Source organism: Rhinoraja longicauda, chromosome 1, assembly GCF_053455715.1.
Source record: "Rhinoraja longicauda isolate Sanriku21f chromosome 1, sRhiLon1.1, whole genome shotgun sequence".
Classification (NCBI taxonomy): domain Eukaryota; kingdom Metazoa; phylum Chordata; class Chondrichthyes; order Rajiformes; family Arhynchobatidae; genus Rhinoraja; species Rhinoraja longicauda.
In genome coordinates, this window is record NC_135953.1 from 23506000 (window position 1) to 23521263 (window position 15264).

A 15264-nucleotide genomic window follows, 5' to 3' on the forward strand; every position below is an offset into this window, starting at 1 on the left:
TGTCGTTGGTTGCACTTTGGACCGGATTTTGCACTATTATGTATACCTGGTGTCATGGCTATTTAATTATATTTTTGATTATTATATATTTATCTGTGTTTTATTGCATTTGCAGACCTGTGGGCCTATTGCATTTACAGCCTGCAGCAAGTAAGAATTGCATTGCTCTGGTAGACACAAAATGCTGGAGTAACTCAGTGGGACAGGCAGCATTTCTGGAGAGAAGGAATGGGATGCTCAAGAGATGCTGTCTGTCCCGCTGAATTACTCCAGCATTTTGTGTCTACCTTCGATTTAAACCAGCATCTGCAGTTGTCTGTGTAGATAAGGAATTCTACAGAGGCACGGAGAAGGTTGTATAACGTTTGGTGTCAAGGACAGCTGGAAATCGGCTCACAAAGTTGAATTCTGTGAGACTGATAAAAAATATATATATCTAAAATGGCGGTGCCCAGTGGATATATCGGAAGATTGGGTGAGTTCCAGCAAAGCCGGGAAACGTTCAGTGCGTACATCGAACGTTTAGAAATGTTTTTTGCTGCAAATAACATCACTGAAGTAGAAGCTTTTGATGCAGAATCAAGACGTTTGAATTAAGTAATTAAAAATAGGAAAAGAGCAATGTGAGAAAAGTACACATTGACCATGTCATGCCTAAGCAAGCACAGACCGGGTTGAAATCAGACAAAGTAGACGAGTCAGATAATTGGGTTACCCCTCAAGTACAGGTACCAGATGAACCAGAAATGGTACAAGAAGGTACACAAGTTAGTGAGAGCTTGAATCAGCCTGAAAATGGAGGTTCAAGTGGGGTTGACAGTCAAACAAAATTGACTGATGGACTGGAATCTATAAATGTAGGTCAAAAGGAAGGTTTGACTGGATTAACAATGAGTCTAAAGTGGTTCTAAACAGTCAGAAACTTTTGGTCAGGGAAGATATCCAGAAAGAAGGAGAAACCCAGTGGTTAGGTTAAATTTGTAAAGTTATTGCCTGAAATGTACATATCATTGTATATACCACATAGATGCATGATGCCCTCATTTTATTCCGGTTGTATAAAAGTAAACTATCAGACAAGATTGTAATAATTTCATACCATCGGTTATATTCAAAACAAAATGTCCACCCGGAATTTTTTTTAAAATTAGGGTGGAAGGAGTTGTAAAAGCACCACCTTTGGTGGAGGATTGTAAATGTTTGAATAAACCACAGTGCAACTGTGCAGCCTTGCGAGTTAACTTGTTGTTCTGTGTCTGAGCTCAAGATATCACACTATACACATGGTCATTTTGCTCAATTTCCTCCAATAGATTAATATTGGTTTCAAGATCAGGGTGGAAAATTTACCGCTCAGACTGACACAATTCTTTTAGGCTAGATCTTTGAAGTTAATTTTAAAAGTTTGAATAGAGATTACATACCATTGTCCTTGCATTAAATAATTGAAAATTATGCTCTCCCGAATGATCTCTTTCTGGAATAGTTGGAACGACAGTAGAACTAAAAGTGTGGTCACAGATTCAAGAAGAATGCTATATGTAATATCTCTGCAAGCAAAAACAAAACAAGTTTAAATCAGCAGAAGTTTGTTGTAAGTAAATTTACATTAACCATCAAAACACATTAAAGGGAAAACAGATAGCTCAATTTCACTTTTCAACTGATAAAGCATTAATTGTATTATTTAGAGCAAGACAACTGAAATATATTTAACTCAGCAATGTTTATCAAATCTAGCAGCAAGAGAAATGTAATTGGCATTAACACACGCAAGAAAAATTGGACATAGATTGTAGTAGAGGTCACTTATGTAATTATCACAGGAAGAACCTACGTAGATACAAATTTAGGCTGCGCAGCATTACAGTCATTGCCTATGAGACGCATCCTGGGAGAATAGACTTTACCTTTTTTGTTTAATTAATAGCCAAAATGTTACCTTTATACATCATATTACACATTTCATTCTGATCCATCTCTGGGTTTACTTCTTCAATATCCTTATTTCAATATCCAATAACATACGATTCAGATATTAATGCAGTTGTTTGATCTTCCACATACAGCTTTATCGCACTCTTCTCTTATTTTCTCCTTTGGTTTTTCATTAAACTTTTTGTAATTCTCATAACACTTCAATTTTAATAATTTACTAGACCAAGTGGACCCATTGGGCCCAAACCTCTCCTGCATTGGTGCAGCACCCTCTCCTCCCCCTCCTCTTCCCTCTCCACCCACCCACCCTCCCCCCCTCCCTCCCCACTCCTCCCCCACTCCTCTCCCCCCTCCCTCCCTTCCACTCCCCTCCCCCCACTCCATCCCCCTTATCCTCCCTCCTCCCCCCCCTCCCTCCCTAGGAGATAGATTTAAACTTTAAAATGTGAATAACAAAAAATATGACACCAATTTCAATTAAACTTCTTCCATTAGCACCAAAGGAACAACAGTGAGTAAGGTGGGCCTAAAATTGTCGTGCTATCGTGTGCCGTTTTGGCTGCAGTTCAGGAACAAACAAACAAACAAACGAGAGTTTTAGTATATAGATGTATGATTTCCAATGATTATTGACAGTTTCCTTTAATAGTAGGATATATTTATACACTATTTTTGCCACCAGTTTCCTGAAAAAGTAGATTGTTAACATCGCTAAGGACGGGAGAAAGTGGAGAAGATTAGGGAGTTGAAGAGATCCGACATTGAAATAAAAAACACAAAGTGCTGGAGTAACTCAGCAATTCAAGCAGTATCTCTGAAGAACATTGGTATGCAACATTTCGGATTTGGTTGGAATGGGAATGGGAAGAGGTGTTGAGTAGGAAGAGGACTGCACCAAATGCAGCAGATGAGGTTGGAGGAGGAGCATGTGAACCTCTGTCTCATCTGGAATGGCTGCTGGGTTTCTTGGATGAATATGACAGAGGATGTTACATCTCTAGCACTTCCAGGGGTGGTTTGGTCGAAAGGGGATGAGTGAATCAAGGAGTTGTGGAGGGAGTGAGTGGGGGGTGGGAAAATATGACTGGTGGTGGAATCATGTTTAAAGTGGTGAAAACATCAGAGAATAACGTGTTTGATACAGAGGGTGGTCAGGTGAAAGATATGGACCAGGGGATCAATATCCTTGTTCCGTCTAGGTGGAGGGGGGAAGTGAGAACAGAATTACGGGTCACAAAGAGGTCTGTGAGAGATCCCTCCACAACAGCAGGGGGGAACACCATGTTTACTAAAGACATCTCTGATGTCCTGGAGTGGAAAGTCTCATCTTGGATGCAGATGTGGCAGATGCAGAGAAATTGAGAATAGAGCATGGCGTCTTTGTAAGAGGCAGGGTGGGAGGAGGTGTAGTCCAGATAAGAAGTGGATCAGTGGGTATTTCGTAGACGCCAATTGTTAGTCGGTCCCTTGTAAAAGACAGAGAGATCAAGAAAGGGGTGAAAGGTGTCAGGGATAGTCCAGGTAAATTTGAGCACAGGGTGGAAGTTATTGGTAAAGTCAATAAAATCAACGGGTTCTAACACGAGTGCAGGAGGCAGGCCGATGAGAGGCTGACGTAGAGGAGTAAGTGTTGAGCAGTGGTGCCAGTGTATGTTTGGAACAAGGACTGTTCAACGAAACCAACAAAAAAGCCAGCATAAATGGGGACCCTGCAAAATAAATCTGTGGGTGCCATCAATGGCCCAAAGTCTTGTGTCAAGAACTATTGAATCTAAGTCAGTACAAAACTGCCATAAAAAGGGCTTTAATCTGGATACACCTCAAAATTATCCCCTTGCTGCAATGGCTGAACAAACATTATCATAATTCTGTTAAAAAAGTTAAAAGAATGGTTGATCAAGCTAATCTTAGAGAGTAATAAAACAAAACACACATATTTTTGCTGCAACAATCAAACTCTGTAATCTAACTTCCATATCATCAATGCATCAAGCACTTCCCAAATCAGAGTTTTCTTTGTGTCCAGTTTCAAAGGTTAATGAAGAAACATTTGTGTAATTGCAGAGTGGTGCCAAAGGTGTAATTCTAAATAAATACATTTTAAAAATCACACAGGAACCAGGCTTTATGGCCATCCTTCCTGTAGGCCAATCACTAGAGTAAAAGGTTAACTACAAGTTGAAGCAAGGGATTCGGTTGCCTCCAAGTGTTAAACATCAAATAATATTTGATAAGAAACAGGAAATGATGCTTGTTTAAAGAGAGAAAAGCCTTTCCTCTGTTGGCAGTACATGTCAGTCTAGGTTACCATAGTGATTGAGGCCTCCAAGCTCAAAATTAGTCAATTATTCGAATTTATTTACTCTGAAAGTATACAGTACTTCTAGAATGGGAAGAGAAACCATTGACAAACCATTAAACCAGTGCAGGTCCATTTACACTAACAGTTTCTTTGATGGATGAGTTTGTACCAGAGCAGATGGACTCACAAACTACTAAATTAGGATCAAACAAGTTATTAGTTAATCATTGTACGATGCCCTTCTCCTTAGTGAATGCAGATGAGAAGTATTCATTTAATAACTCACTTACATTATCTGGCTCCATAGACAGACTATGGTCACTAACAAACCTACTATTTCCATTTCTCTTCTTGCCTTTAATATACATAGGGTTCCTTAAAATATTTGTCAATCGTGTCCTCCAGTGTTATTTTGTAAAGCCTTCCTCATTTGTATTTCTCTATACTTGCCACATGCTTCCTTTTTTCCTCTCAATATCCCTTTTCATCCCGGGCTCCTTGAAACAAGTTGTTCGGGAACAGATTGGGCCTCAACTCTGATTGAATTTTGAATGACTCCCATTTGTGGGCCCAGTAGCTCCCAATATAGGTTTGCCAGATTCAGTTTCATGATACTGAAATTGGCCTTCCCCCCAATTCAGGATCTTAATATTCAGTCCATCCTTATCCTTTTCCACCTTCAAGGTAGTTACGGTCCCAATAGCCAAAATGCTCTTCTACTGACTCCCCACCCCTCCTTGCCTGGCTACATTCCTAAATATTGTGTGATTCTCTATTAGGACTATCCTCATATTAAAAAGGTTTCCTGGATGCCCTTTAAAAACTTAACCTCCTCTAAAACCTTTCACATTGAAGCAATCCCAGTTAATACTGGGAAAATTGAAATCACTGGCCACCATAATTCTATTATTCTTACATCTCTCTGTGACCTCTGCGCACACACAGTGGAATCGCAAATTTGAGATTTTCAAAGCAAGAAATGTATTTAGATCTGCCACTATGCTAGCCACATTGAGTCAGACCAAGCAGTGGAGATCTCTTCACTTCAACCATATTCAGCACTGATTTTGAAAGGGATCTTTACCTTGCAGATTATGACACAATCATTAAAGGAAGCTATTTTTTTTAAAAAAAAATTCTTAATGTAAAATGTTTCTGAACGTCACAGATATTTAAATATTCTTAAATTCAGCAGCAGCTCTGAAAGAAGACCGAGTCCTGTCTCTAACTTTGCATTCTGTCAAAGGTGAATTTCAGGTACTGGGTCTCAGCACAATGTTGCCTGTGCCCAGTTACTGCAGAAAATTCTCTGACAAGCCACAGGTACAGAGGGGTCATCCACATCAAATTCATGTAAGTGTAGGTGGGCAATGACCTCAGGTGGCATCTGAGCAGAAAATAATCTGGTCTATTGTACCAGTGGCAATGCATGCCTACAAGAGAAACCTAAATGAGGAAGGCAAGCAAAATGCACAATTTTGGAACAAATTCGACAGAAATCTCTCTAAATTCTAAAGAGACACTACCAACAAGGGAAGACTTCATACCAGCACAAGATGAGGTGCCCACCAATTTGGTGTTTACAAAGTTCATAACTTAAGTAGAATCCTTATTCTGAGACTTTTGTGCCATATTTTTTATAATTAACCTGCAATTGCCCTGTGCTGGTACCTGAATGGAAATTCCTATGCTCTAAAGTGCATTCTTTGTTATATCTGTTCAGGCTTTGTTCTTCTCTCTCCCCTGCGCACTCAGAGAGAGGCATGTTGTACATCATGAAGAGGAGTTGTTTCTTGGCTGTAGGAAAATAACTGCAGATGCTGGTACAAATCGAAGGTATCACAAAATGTTGGAGTAACTCAGCAGGTCAGGCAGTATCTCAGGAGAGAAGGAATGGGTGACGTTTTGGGTCGAGACCCTTCTTCAGACTGATGTTAGGGGGGCGGGACAAAGAAAGGATATAGGTGGGGACAGAAAGATAGAGAGCGAACTGGGAAGGGGGAGGGGAAGAGTGGGACAGAAGAACTATCTAAAGTCGGAGAAGTCAATGTTCATACTGCTGGGCTGCAAGCTGCCCAAGCGAAATATGAAGTCCTATAATTTGGCGACCAGAACTGCACACCATACTCCAGATTCGGCCTCACCAATGCCCTGTACAATTTCAACATTACATCCCAACTTCTATACTCGATGCTCTGATTTATAAAGGCAAGCATACCAAACGCCTTCTTCACCACCCTATCCACATGAGATTCCACCTTCAGGGAACAATGCACAGTTATTCCCAGATCCCTCTGTTCCACTGCATTCCTCAATTCCCTACCATTTACCCTGTACGTCCTATTTTGATTTGTCCTACCAAAATGCAGCACCTCACACTTATCAGCATTAAACTCCATCTGCCATCTTTCAGCCCACCCTTCCAAAAGGCCCGTCTCTCTGTAGACTTTGAAAATCTACCTCACTATCAACTACTCCACCTATCTTAGTATCATCTGCATATTTACTAATCCAATTTGCCACACCATCATCCAGATCATTAATGTGAATGACAAACAACAGTGGACCCAACACAGATCCTTGGGGCACTCCACTAGACACTGGCCTCCAACCTGACATACAATTGTCAACCGTTACCCTCTGGTATCTCCCATTCAGCCATTGTTGAATCCATCTTGCAACCTCACTATTAATACCCAACGATTTAACCTTCTTAATCAACCTTCCATGTGGAACCTTGTCAAATGCCTTACTGAAGTCCATATAGACAACATCCACAGCCTTGCCCTTATCAATTTCCCTGGTAACCTCTTCAAAAAATTCAAGAAGATTAGTCAAACATGACCTTCCAGGCACAAATCCATGTTGACCGTTTCTAATCAGGCCTTGATTATCCAAATAATTATATATATTGTCCCTAAGTATCTTTTCCATTCATTTTCCCACCACAGACGTCAAACTAATAGGTCTATAATTGCTAGGTTTACTTTTAGAACCTTTTTTAAACAAAGGCACAACATGCGCAATGCGCCAATCTTCCGGCACCATCCCTGTTTCTAATGACGTTTGAAATATTTCCGTCATAGCCCCTGCTATTTCTGCACTAACTTCCCTCAATGTCCTAGGGAATATCCTATCAGGACCTGGAGACTTATCCACTTTTATATTCTTCAAAAGTGTCCGTACCTCCTCTTCTTTAATCCTCCTAATTTCCATCACTACTCTACTTGTTTCACTTACCTCACATAATTCAATATCCTTCTCCTCGGTAAATACCGAAGAAAAGAAATTGTTTAATATCTCCCCCATTTCTTCCGGCTCAGCACATAGCTGTCCACTCTGACTCTCTAATGGACCAATTTTATCCCTCACTATCCTTTTGCTATTGACATATCTGTAGAACCCCTTGGGGTTTACTTTTACATTACTTGCCAAAGCAGCCTCATATCTTTTTTTCGCTTTTCTAATTTCCTTTTTAAGATTCCTTTTACATTCTTTATATTCCTCAAGAACCTCATTTACTCCCTGCCGCTTATATTTATTGTATATCTCCCTCTTTTTCCGAACCAAGTGTCCAATTTCCCTGGAAAACCACGGCTCTTTCAAATTATTATTCTTTCCTTTCCACCGAACAGGGACATAAAGACTCTGTACTCTCAAAATTTCACCTTTAAATATCCTCCATTTCTCTATTATATCCTTTTCATAAAACAACAATTTCCATTTCACTCCTTTTAAATCCTTTCTCATCTCCTCAAAATTAGCCTTTCTCCAATCCAAAATCTCAACCCTTGGTCCAGATTTGACCTTCTCCATAATGATATTGAAACTAATGGCATTATGATCACTAGACCCAAAGTGCTCCTCAACACATACCTCCGTCACCTGACCCATCTCATTTCCTAACAGGAGGTCCAACACTGCCCCTTCTCTGGTAGGTACCTCTACGTATTGCTGCAAAAAACTATCCTGCACACATTTTACAAACTCCAAACCATCCAGCCCTTTAACAGAATGTGATTCCCAGTCTATATACGGAAAATTGAAATCACCCACAATCACCACTCTGTGCTTACTACTAATATCTGCTATCTCCTTACATATTTGCTCTTCCAATTCTCGTTCCCTATTTGGCGGTCTATAATACACCCCTATAAGTGTTGCTAAACCTTTCTCATTTCTGAGTTCCACCCAAACAGCCTCCTTAATCGAGCCTTCTAGTCTGTCCTGCCAAAGCACTGCTGTGATATCCTCCCTGACATACCACATGGTGTAATACCACTGGGCTGCTGGAGGAACAGCAAAAACCAACCTGATCTCCCGGTGGCTGAGCACTTCAACTCCCCCTCCCACTTCCAGTCTGACCTTTCTGTCAAGGGCCTCCTCCAGTGCCATAGTGAGGCCCACCGGAAATTGGAGGAACCGCACCTCATATTTCGCTTGGGCAGCTTACAGCCCAGCGGTATGAACATTGACTTCTCCAACTTTAGATTGTTCCTCTGTCCCTCTCTTGCCCTCCCCTTCCCAGTTCTCCCTCTGTCTCCACCTATATCCTTTCTTTGTCCCGCCCCCCTGACATCAGTCTGAAGAAGGGTCTTGACCCGAAACGTCACCCATTCCTTCTCTCCTGAGATGCTGCCTGACCTGCTGAGTTAATCCAGCATTTTGTGATACCTTGTTTCTTGGCTGTATCGCTTGGTAGTTTTCCATTAGAATAAAAGCCCTCAACTGGAGGCAACTCATGCATTGATCTTTCCTCAAGCCAAGACAAGTCAAATTTATTGTCACATGCACAAGTATGGCTAGGTACAGGTGCAATAAAAGCCATGGTTATAGCAGCATCATTTAGACTCAAAACCATAATTTATACATAAATTAAACATGAAGAGAAATGTGGGATCTTTACTTTGCATCACCTCCGAACAAAGTATGACTGAATATTTATGCTTTTCGCTCTCTAAACTCAAGAACTCTAATTACAAAATCAGTAAGATTGCTCTCCGCTTCTCACACAATCATCCCAAATGAAATTACCAATATATCAGTGGTCTGATTAGTAGAATTCTGACATACAAATTTGCTCCATTTAAGAAATTGATTGACATAATCATAAAATATAGATCTTAAAATAGTTTCTTGACCAACAGACCAATATAGTTACTGTTGTGAGGCGAAAATGTAGCAGCTAATTTGTATGAACACTATGAAACACTGATGACAAAGATCAGATCATCTCTTTCTGATAGCCTAATCAAATGATCAGTTCCGACGTAGAGTCAACTACCTCAAAACCTGGCTCTGTTTCTCTTCCCAAAGATGCAGCCTAAACTGCCAAGTACAGTAAACCCTCGTTTTTACAAACCTCTTTATAAGGGGGGGGGGGAAATAAAGATGAGCTGAAAGGATTCCCTCCTCATTACTGGTGGAGCGATTGCTCAGCCTGAATATCCCATTCATTTTGGACACAAATAATATTTTGGCTGGCTTGCAGTTTGATGAGCTCGAGTTGGCTGATCATTTTTTAATGTTGAAGTAGGAGGGTGGCCTCTCGTCCCTGGAGCAGGGAGTGACAGAGAAACACCGTTAATTCTGGAATCTGTGGCTTGATGAATCAGGAGATTCGTCCATCTGTGGGGCGACACAGGTAGAGCCGCTGCTTCCCAGTGCCAGAGATCCGGGTATGATCCTGACCTCGAGTGCTGTCTGTGTACTGCTGTGGTTTTCTCCATCGCAAAGAGACCCGGGTTTGCAAGTTAATTTGCCTCTGTGTGGCAGGAGACTATTTATCTAGTGTATTGAGAGTGTGTGCAAAAATGGGATAACATAGAACTAGAGTGAATGGGTGATTAACGGACACAGTTCCCCCGCCACCCACCCCCTCCCCATGGTCTGTTATAACTAGGGTTTACTATATTTTTTTGTGGCACAGGTACTTTGTTCCACGAATAGTAGTTCTACTCAATAACCAAAGTCTGTAGTCTCTTTTTTTGCTCTGGTTTATTTTCACCCACATGTTTAGACCGTAATGTTGTATCCTTATTGTTTTGATGTGGTTATGCTTTATTCTTAATTGTTAACTGTATGTTTGTGTTGTCATTTGTGAGCGGAGCACTAAGGCACATACCTATATGCACATACTTGGCCAATAAACTTATTCATTCATTCATTCATTCATTCATTTTGTTCAAATGACTTGTGGCATTCAAACAAAATGACTTTTGTTTAAATGACTTTTTTTGATACATTTTTGCGCGGACCGACAGACGAGGATGGACCATATGGAAGTGAGGACGACGCTACCGAGGGAAGGGACAACGGAGGATCCGGCGTGGGGGGAACGCCATGAGGGGGGGGGGAAGAACAAAGGAGGATCTGTTGTGAGGGGACTGCCGTGAGGGAGGGGGAGGAAGAGGGGGAGGGAGAACAAAGGGGGACCTGGCGCGGATACTTTGTACCTTTGTGAGTGCCCTTTATGTGGCGACTATTTGCATACCTTGGGTATGCAAGCAAAGAATGTCACTGTGACTTGTCACATGTGACAATAAAGTATTCATTCATTCATTCATTCATTCATTCATTCATTTATTCATTCATTCATTCATTCATTCATTCATTCATTCATTCATTCATTCATTCATTCATTCATTCATTCATTCATTCATTCGTTCATTCATTCGTTCATTCATTCATTTTTAAGAGTGGATATTATTCTGGACACTACAAATCACATCTAGGAAGACAGACTGGCCCTAGGTTTAATGCCACTAAGGCAGTACAGCACCAATTCAGGTACCATACAGATGTGGCTGTTTGATGTTAATGTTTAAGTGAAATTAGGAAACTGAACATTCTATCTAAGGCAAGGGTGTTATCAGTTACAACAGAGATGATGTTATTCTAGGTTAAACTTGAATCTTGATTCTAGGAGCAAGAATCTGATGTGCAAACCCAATGCATCCACCACAAACAGCATGGAGAAAAAGAGGTAAAGTCAATTCACTAGAATTTATGAATATTACTAAATATCAAATACATTTTAAACAAAACTACATGGATTGAGATAAATACGATAGCAAAAAAACTTACAACAATGGCATTTCAATAATGAGATGTACTAGGCTGCATATCAATCCCTCCAGGAGATCTTCTGGCTCAGACCCTGCAAAAAGAAAAAGATTTAAATAGACAAATGTAGGAACTGCAGTCACTTTATATTTACCCAGTGATGTATGACACAAAATATTAAACTTGCAAACTCCCCATTGTCATTCCCCTTCACTTTCACCTTGAAAGCACAAGTCTGAAAGGCATAGATTGGGGTCGACAATCAGAACCTTTTTCCCAGTGTGGAAATTACAATTACTAGCAGGCACAGTTATAAGGTGAGAGGGGGAATGTTTAAAAGGAGATGTGCATGGCAAGTTTGTTTTTGCACAGAGTGGTAGTGGTAGAACATGCTCCAGGGGTGATATGAATCAGATATGAAATGGGGCGGCATGGTGGCACAGCGGCAGACTTGAGGTGAGGGCAGGAACAGGGAGATACGGGACCTGAATGTGTAGCTGAGGAACTGGTGCAGGGGGCAGGATTTAGATTCTTAGACCACTGGGATCTGTTTTGGGGTAAGGGTGGATTGTACAAAAGGGACGGGTTGCACCTCAACAGGCGGGGGACCAGCATTCTGGCAGGCAGATTTGCCACTGCTTCACGGGTGGTTTTAAACTAAATAGTGGGGGGAGGTTTCAAATGGGATAAACAAGGATGGAGTTAAAGGGAAAGAGACTATAGGAATAATTAAGAAACATCCCAGAATTAACGGGACAGAAAGCTCATGAAGCAATAGGAGCAAATGGCCAAGTGTTGTGGGAATCCATGTGGAAGCTGAGATGAGCAAAGGATTAAAAGTACTATATATGAATACGCGAAGTATAAACAGTAAAGTGGATGGGCTTGATGTTCAGTTAGAGATTGGTAGATATGACATTGTGGGGATTACAGAGACATGGCTGCAGAAGGATCAGGACTGGGAACTGAATATTCAAGGTTTTACATCCTATGGAAAGGACAGGCAGGTGGGCAGAGAGGTGGGGTAGCTCTGTTGGTGAGGGATGGAATTCAGTCCCTTGCGAGGGGTGACATTGGGACTGACGATGTAGTCACTGTGGATAGAGTTGAGGAATTGTAAAGGTAAGAACTCACGAATGGGAGTTATCTACAGACCCCCAAACAGTAGCCTGGATATAGGATGTAAGTTGCAGCAGGAGTTAAAATTGGCATGTAACAAAGGTAATGCCACCGTGGTTATGAGGGATTTCAATATGCAGGTTAACTGGGAAAATCAGGTTGGTTCTGGACCCCAAGAAAGGGAGTTTGTGGAGTGCCTCCGAGATGGATTCTTAGAGCAGCTTGTACTGGAGCCTACCATAGAGAAGGCAATTCTGGATTTAGTGTTGTTCAATGAACCAGATTTAATAAGGGAACTCAAGGTAAAGGAACTGCTTGGAGGTAGTGACCATAATATGATTAGTTTTAATCTGCAATTTGAGAGGGAGAAGGTTAAACCAGGAATGTCAGTGTTGCAGTTGAACAAAGGGGACTATGAAGGCATGAGAGAGGAGCTGGCCAAGGTCGAATGGAAAGGGATCCTAGCAGGAATGACGGTGGAACAGCAATGGCGGGAATTTCTGGGTATAATCCAGAAGATGCAGGATCATTTCATCCCAAAGAGGAAGAAAGATTCTAAGGGGAGTAAGAGGCAACCGTGGCTGACGAGGGAAGTTAGAGATGGAATAAAACTAAAAGAAAAGATGTATAACATAGCAAAGACTAGTGTGAAGCCAGAGGATTGGGCAACTTTCAAAGGACAACAAAAGTTAGCAAAAAGGGCAATATGGGCTGAAAAGATGAGGTACGAAGCGAAGCTGGCCAAGAATATAAAGGACAGTAAAAGCTTCTTCAGGTATGTTAAGAGAAAAAGATTAGTAAAGACAAATGTGGGTCCCTTGAAGGCAGAAACGGGTGAAATTATTATGGGTAACAAGGAAATGGCAGAAGAGTTGAACCGGTACTTCGGATCTGTCTTCACTAAGGAAGACACAAACAATCTCCCAGATGTACTAGTGGACAGTGGATCAAGGGAGACAGAGGAACTGAAAGAAATTTGCATTAGGCGAGAAATAGTATTTGATAGACTGATGGGACTGAAGGCTGATAAATCCCCAGGGCCTGATGGTCTGCATCCCAGGATACTCAAGGAGGTGGCTCAAGAAATCGTGGATGCATTGGTGATCATTTTCCAATGTTCAATAGATTCAGGATCAGTTCCTGTGGATTGGAGGGTAGCTAATGTTATCCCACTTTTCAAGAAAGGAGCGAGAGATAAAACGTGGAATTATAGACCAGTTAGCCTGGCTTCGGTGATGGGGAAGATGCTGGAGTCATTTATTAAAGAGGTAATAACGACGCATTTGGATAGCGGTAAAAGGATTGGTCCAAGTCAGCATGGATTTATGATAGGGGAATCCTGCTTGACTAATCTTCTGGAATTTTTTGAGGATGTGACAGGTAAAATGGATGAAGGAGAGCCAGTAGATGTAGTGTATCTAGACTTTCAGAAAGCCTTTGATAAGGTACCACACGGGAGGTTGATGAGCAAAATTAGAGCACATGGTATTGGCGGTAGGGTATTGACATGGATAGAGAATTGGTTGACAGACAGGAAGCAAAGAGTAGGAATAAACAGGTCCTTTTCAGAATGGCTGGCAGTGGAGAGTGGACTGCCGCAAGGCTTGGTGCTGGAGCCGCAACTATTTACAATATATATTAATGATTTGGATGATGGAATTAGAAGTAACACTAGCAAGTTTGCGGATGACACAAAGCTGGGTGGCAGTGTGAACTGCGAAGAGGATGTTAGGAGATTGCAAGCTGGACAGGTTGGGTGAGTGCGCAGATGCTTGGCAGATGCAGTATAATGTAGATAAATGTGAGGTTATCCACTTTGGAGGCAAAAATAAGGAGGCAGATTATTATCTCAATGGTGTCAGATTAGGTAAAGGGGAAGTGCAACAAGACCTTGGTGTCCTTGTACACCAGTCACTGAAAGTAAGCGTGCAGGTACAGCAGGCAGTGAAGAAAGCTAATGGCATGTTGGGCTTCATAACGAATGGATTTGAGTACAGGAGCAAAGAAGTCCTTCTGCAGTTGTATAGGGCCCTGGTGAGGCCACATCTGGAGTATTGTGCGCAGTTTTGGTCTCCGAAATTTGAGGAAGGACTTCCTTGCTATTGAGGGAGTGCAGCGTAGGTTCATGAAGTTAATCCCTAGGATAGAGGGACTGTCAAGATTGGAAAGACTAGGAATTTAGAAAGATGAGAGGGGATCTTATAGAGACATATAAAATTATGAAAGGACTGGACAAGCTAGATGCAGGAAAAATGTTCCCAATGTTGGGGGAGCCCAGAACCAGGGGACACAGTCTAAGAATAAAGGGGAGGCCATTTAAAACTGAGGTGAGAAGAAACTTTTTCATCCAGAGAGTTGTGAATTTGTGGAATTCTCTGCCACAGAAGGCAGTGGAGGTCAATTCACTGGATGAATTTAAAAGAGAGTTAGATAGAGCTCTAGGGGCTAGTAGAATCAAGGGATATGGGGAGACGGCAGGCACAGGTTACTGATTGTAGATGATCAGCCATGATCACAATGAATGGCAGTGCTGGCTCGAAGGGCTGAATGGCCTCCACCTGCACCTATTTTCTATGTTTCCAAACTCATTCCAGAGAAGAGCGTAACATTGAGTAGAACCTTTTCCAAATGTCCAATCAAGCACTTTTTATACATCATAACATCTCACATAAACCAATAGTGTTAAAATCTAGCTTCAGTACATCAGTGATAGTGGCTATAGGGTAAAGTACCAGGAACAGATAATACTCATAAAGTTGTACAATAATAATATTGTCAATAAATGCAGGGTTGTAGAATAAACATGTAGAAATACTTACTTTAAAAAACATGTATAATGC

The 15264-nt window shown here is 41.3% G+C and overlaps 1 protein-coding gene across 3 annotated transcripts in view; it reads right to left on the reverse strand.

Annotated features, from left to right (window-relative positions):
- Nucleotides 1–15264, reverse strand: part of dym (dymeclin) — a 247668-nt gene that overhangs the window by 188122 nt on the left and 44282 nt on the right. For all 3 annotated transcript variants that reach the window (XM_078419291.1, XM_078419432.1, XM_078419366.1), the window contains exons 6-7: nucleotides 11327–11399; nucleotides 1425–1550 (exon numbers count right to left, since the gene is read on the reverse strand). In XM_078419291.1, the coding sequence (XP_078275417.1) occupies nucleotides 1425–1550; nucleotides 11327–11399 (199 nt within the window). The remainder of the gene's footprint in view (nucleotides 1–1424; nucleotides 1551–11326; nucleotides 11400–15264) is intronic.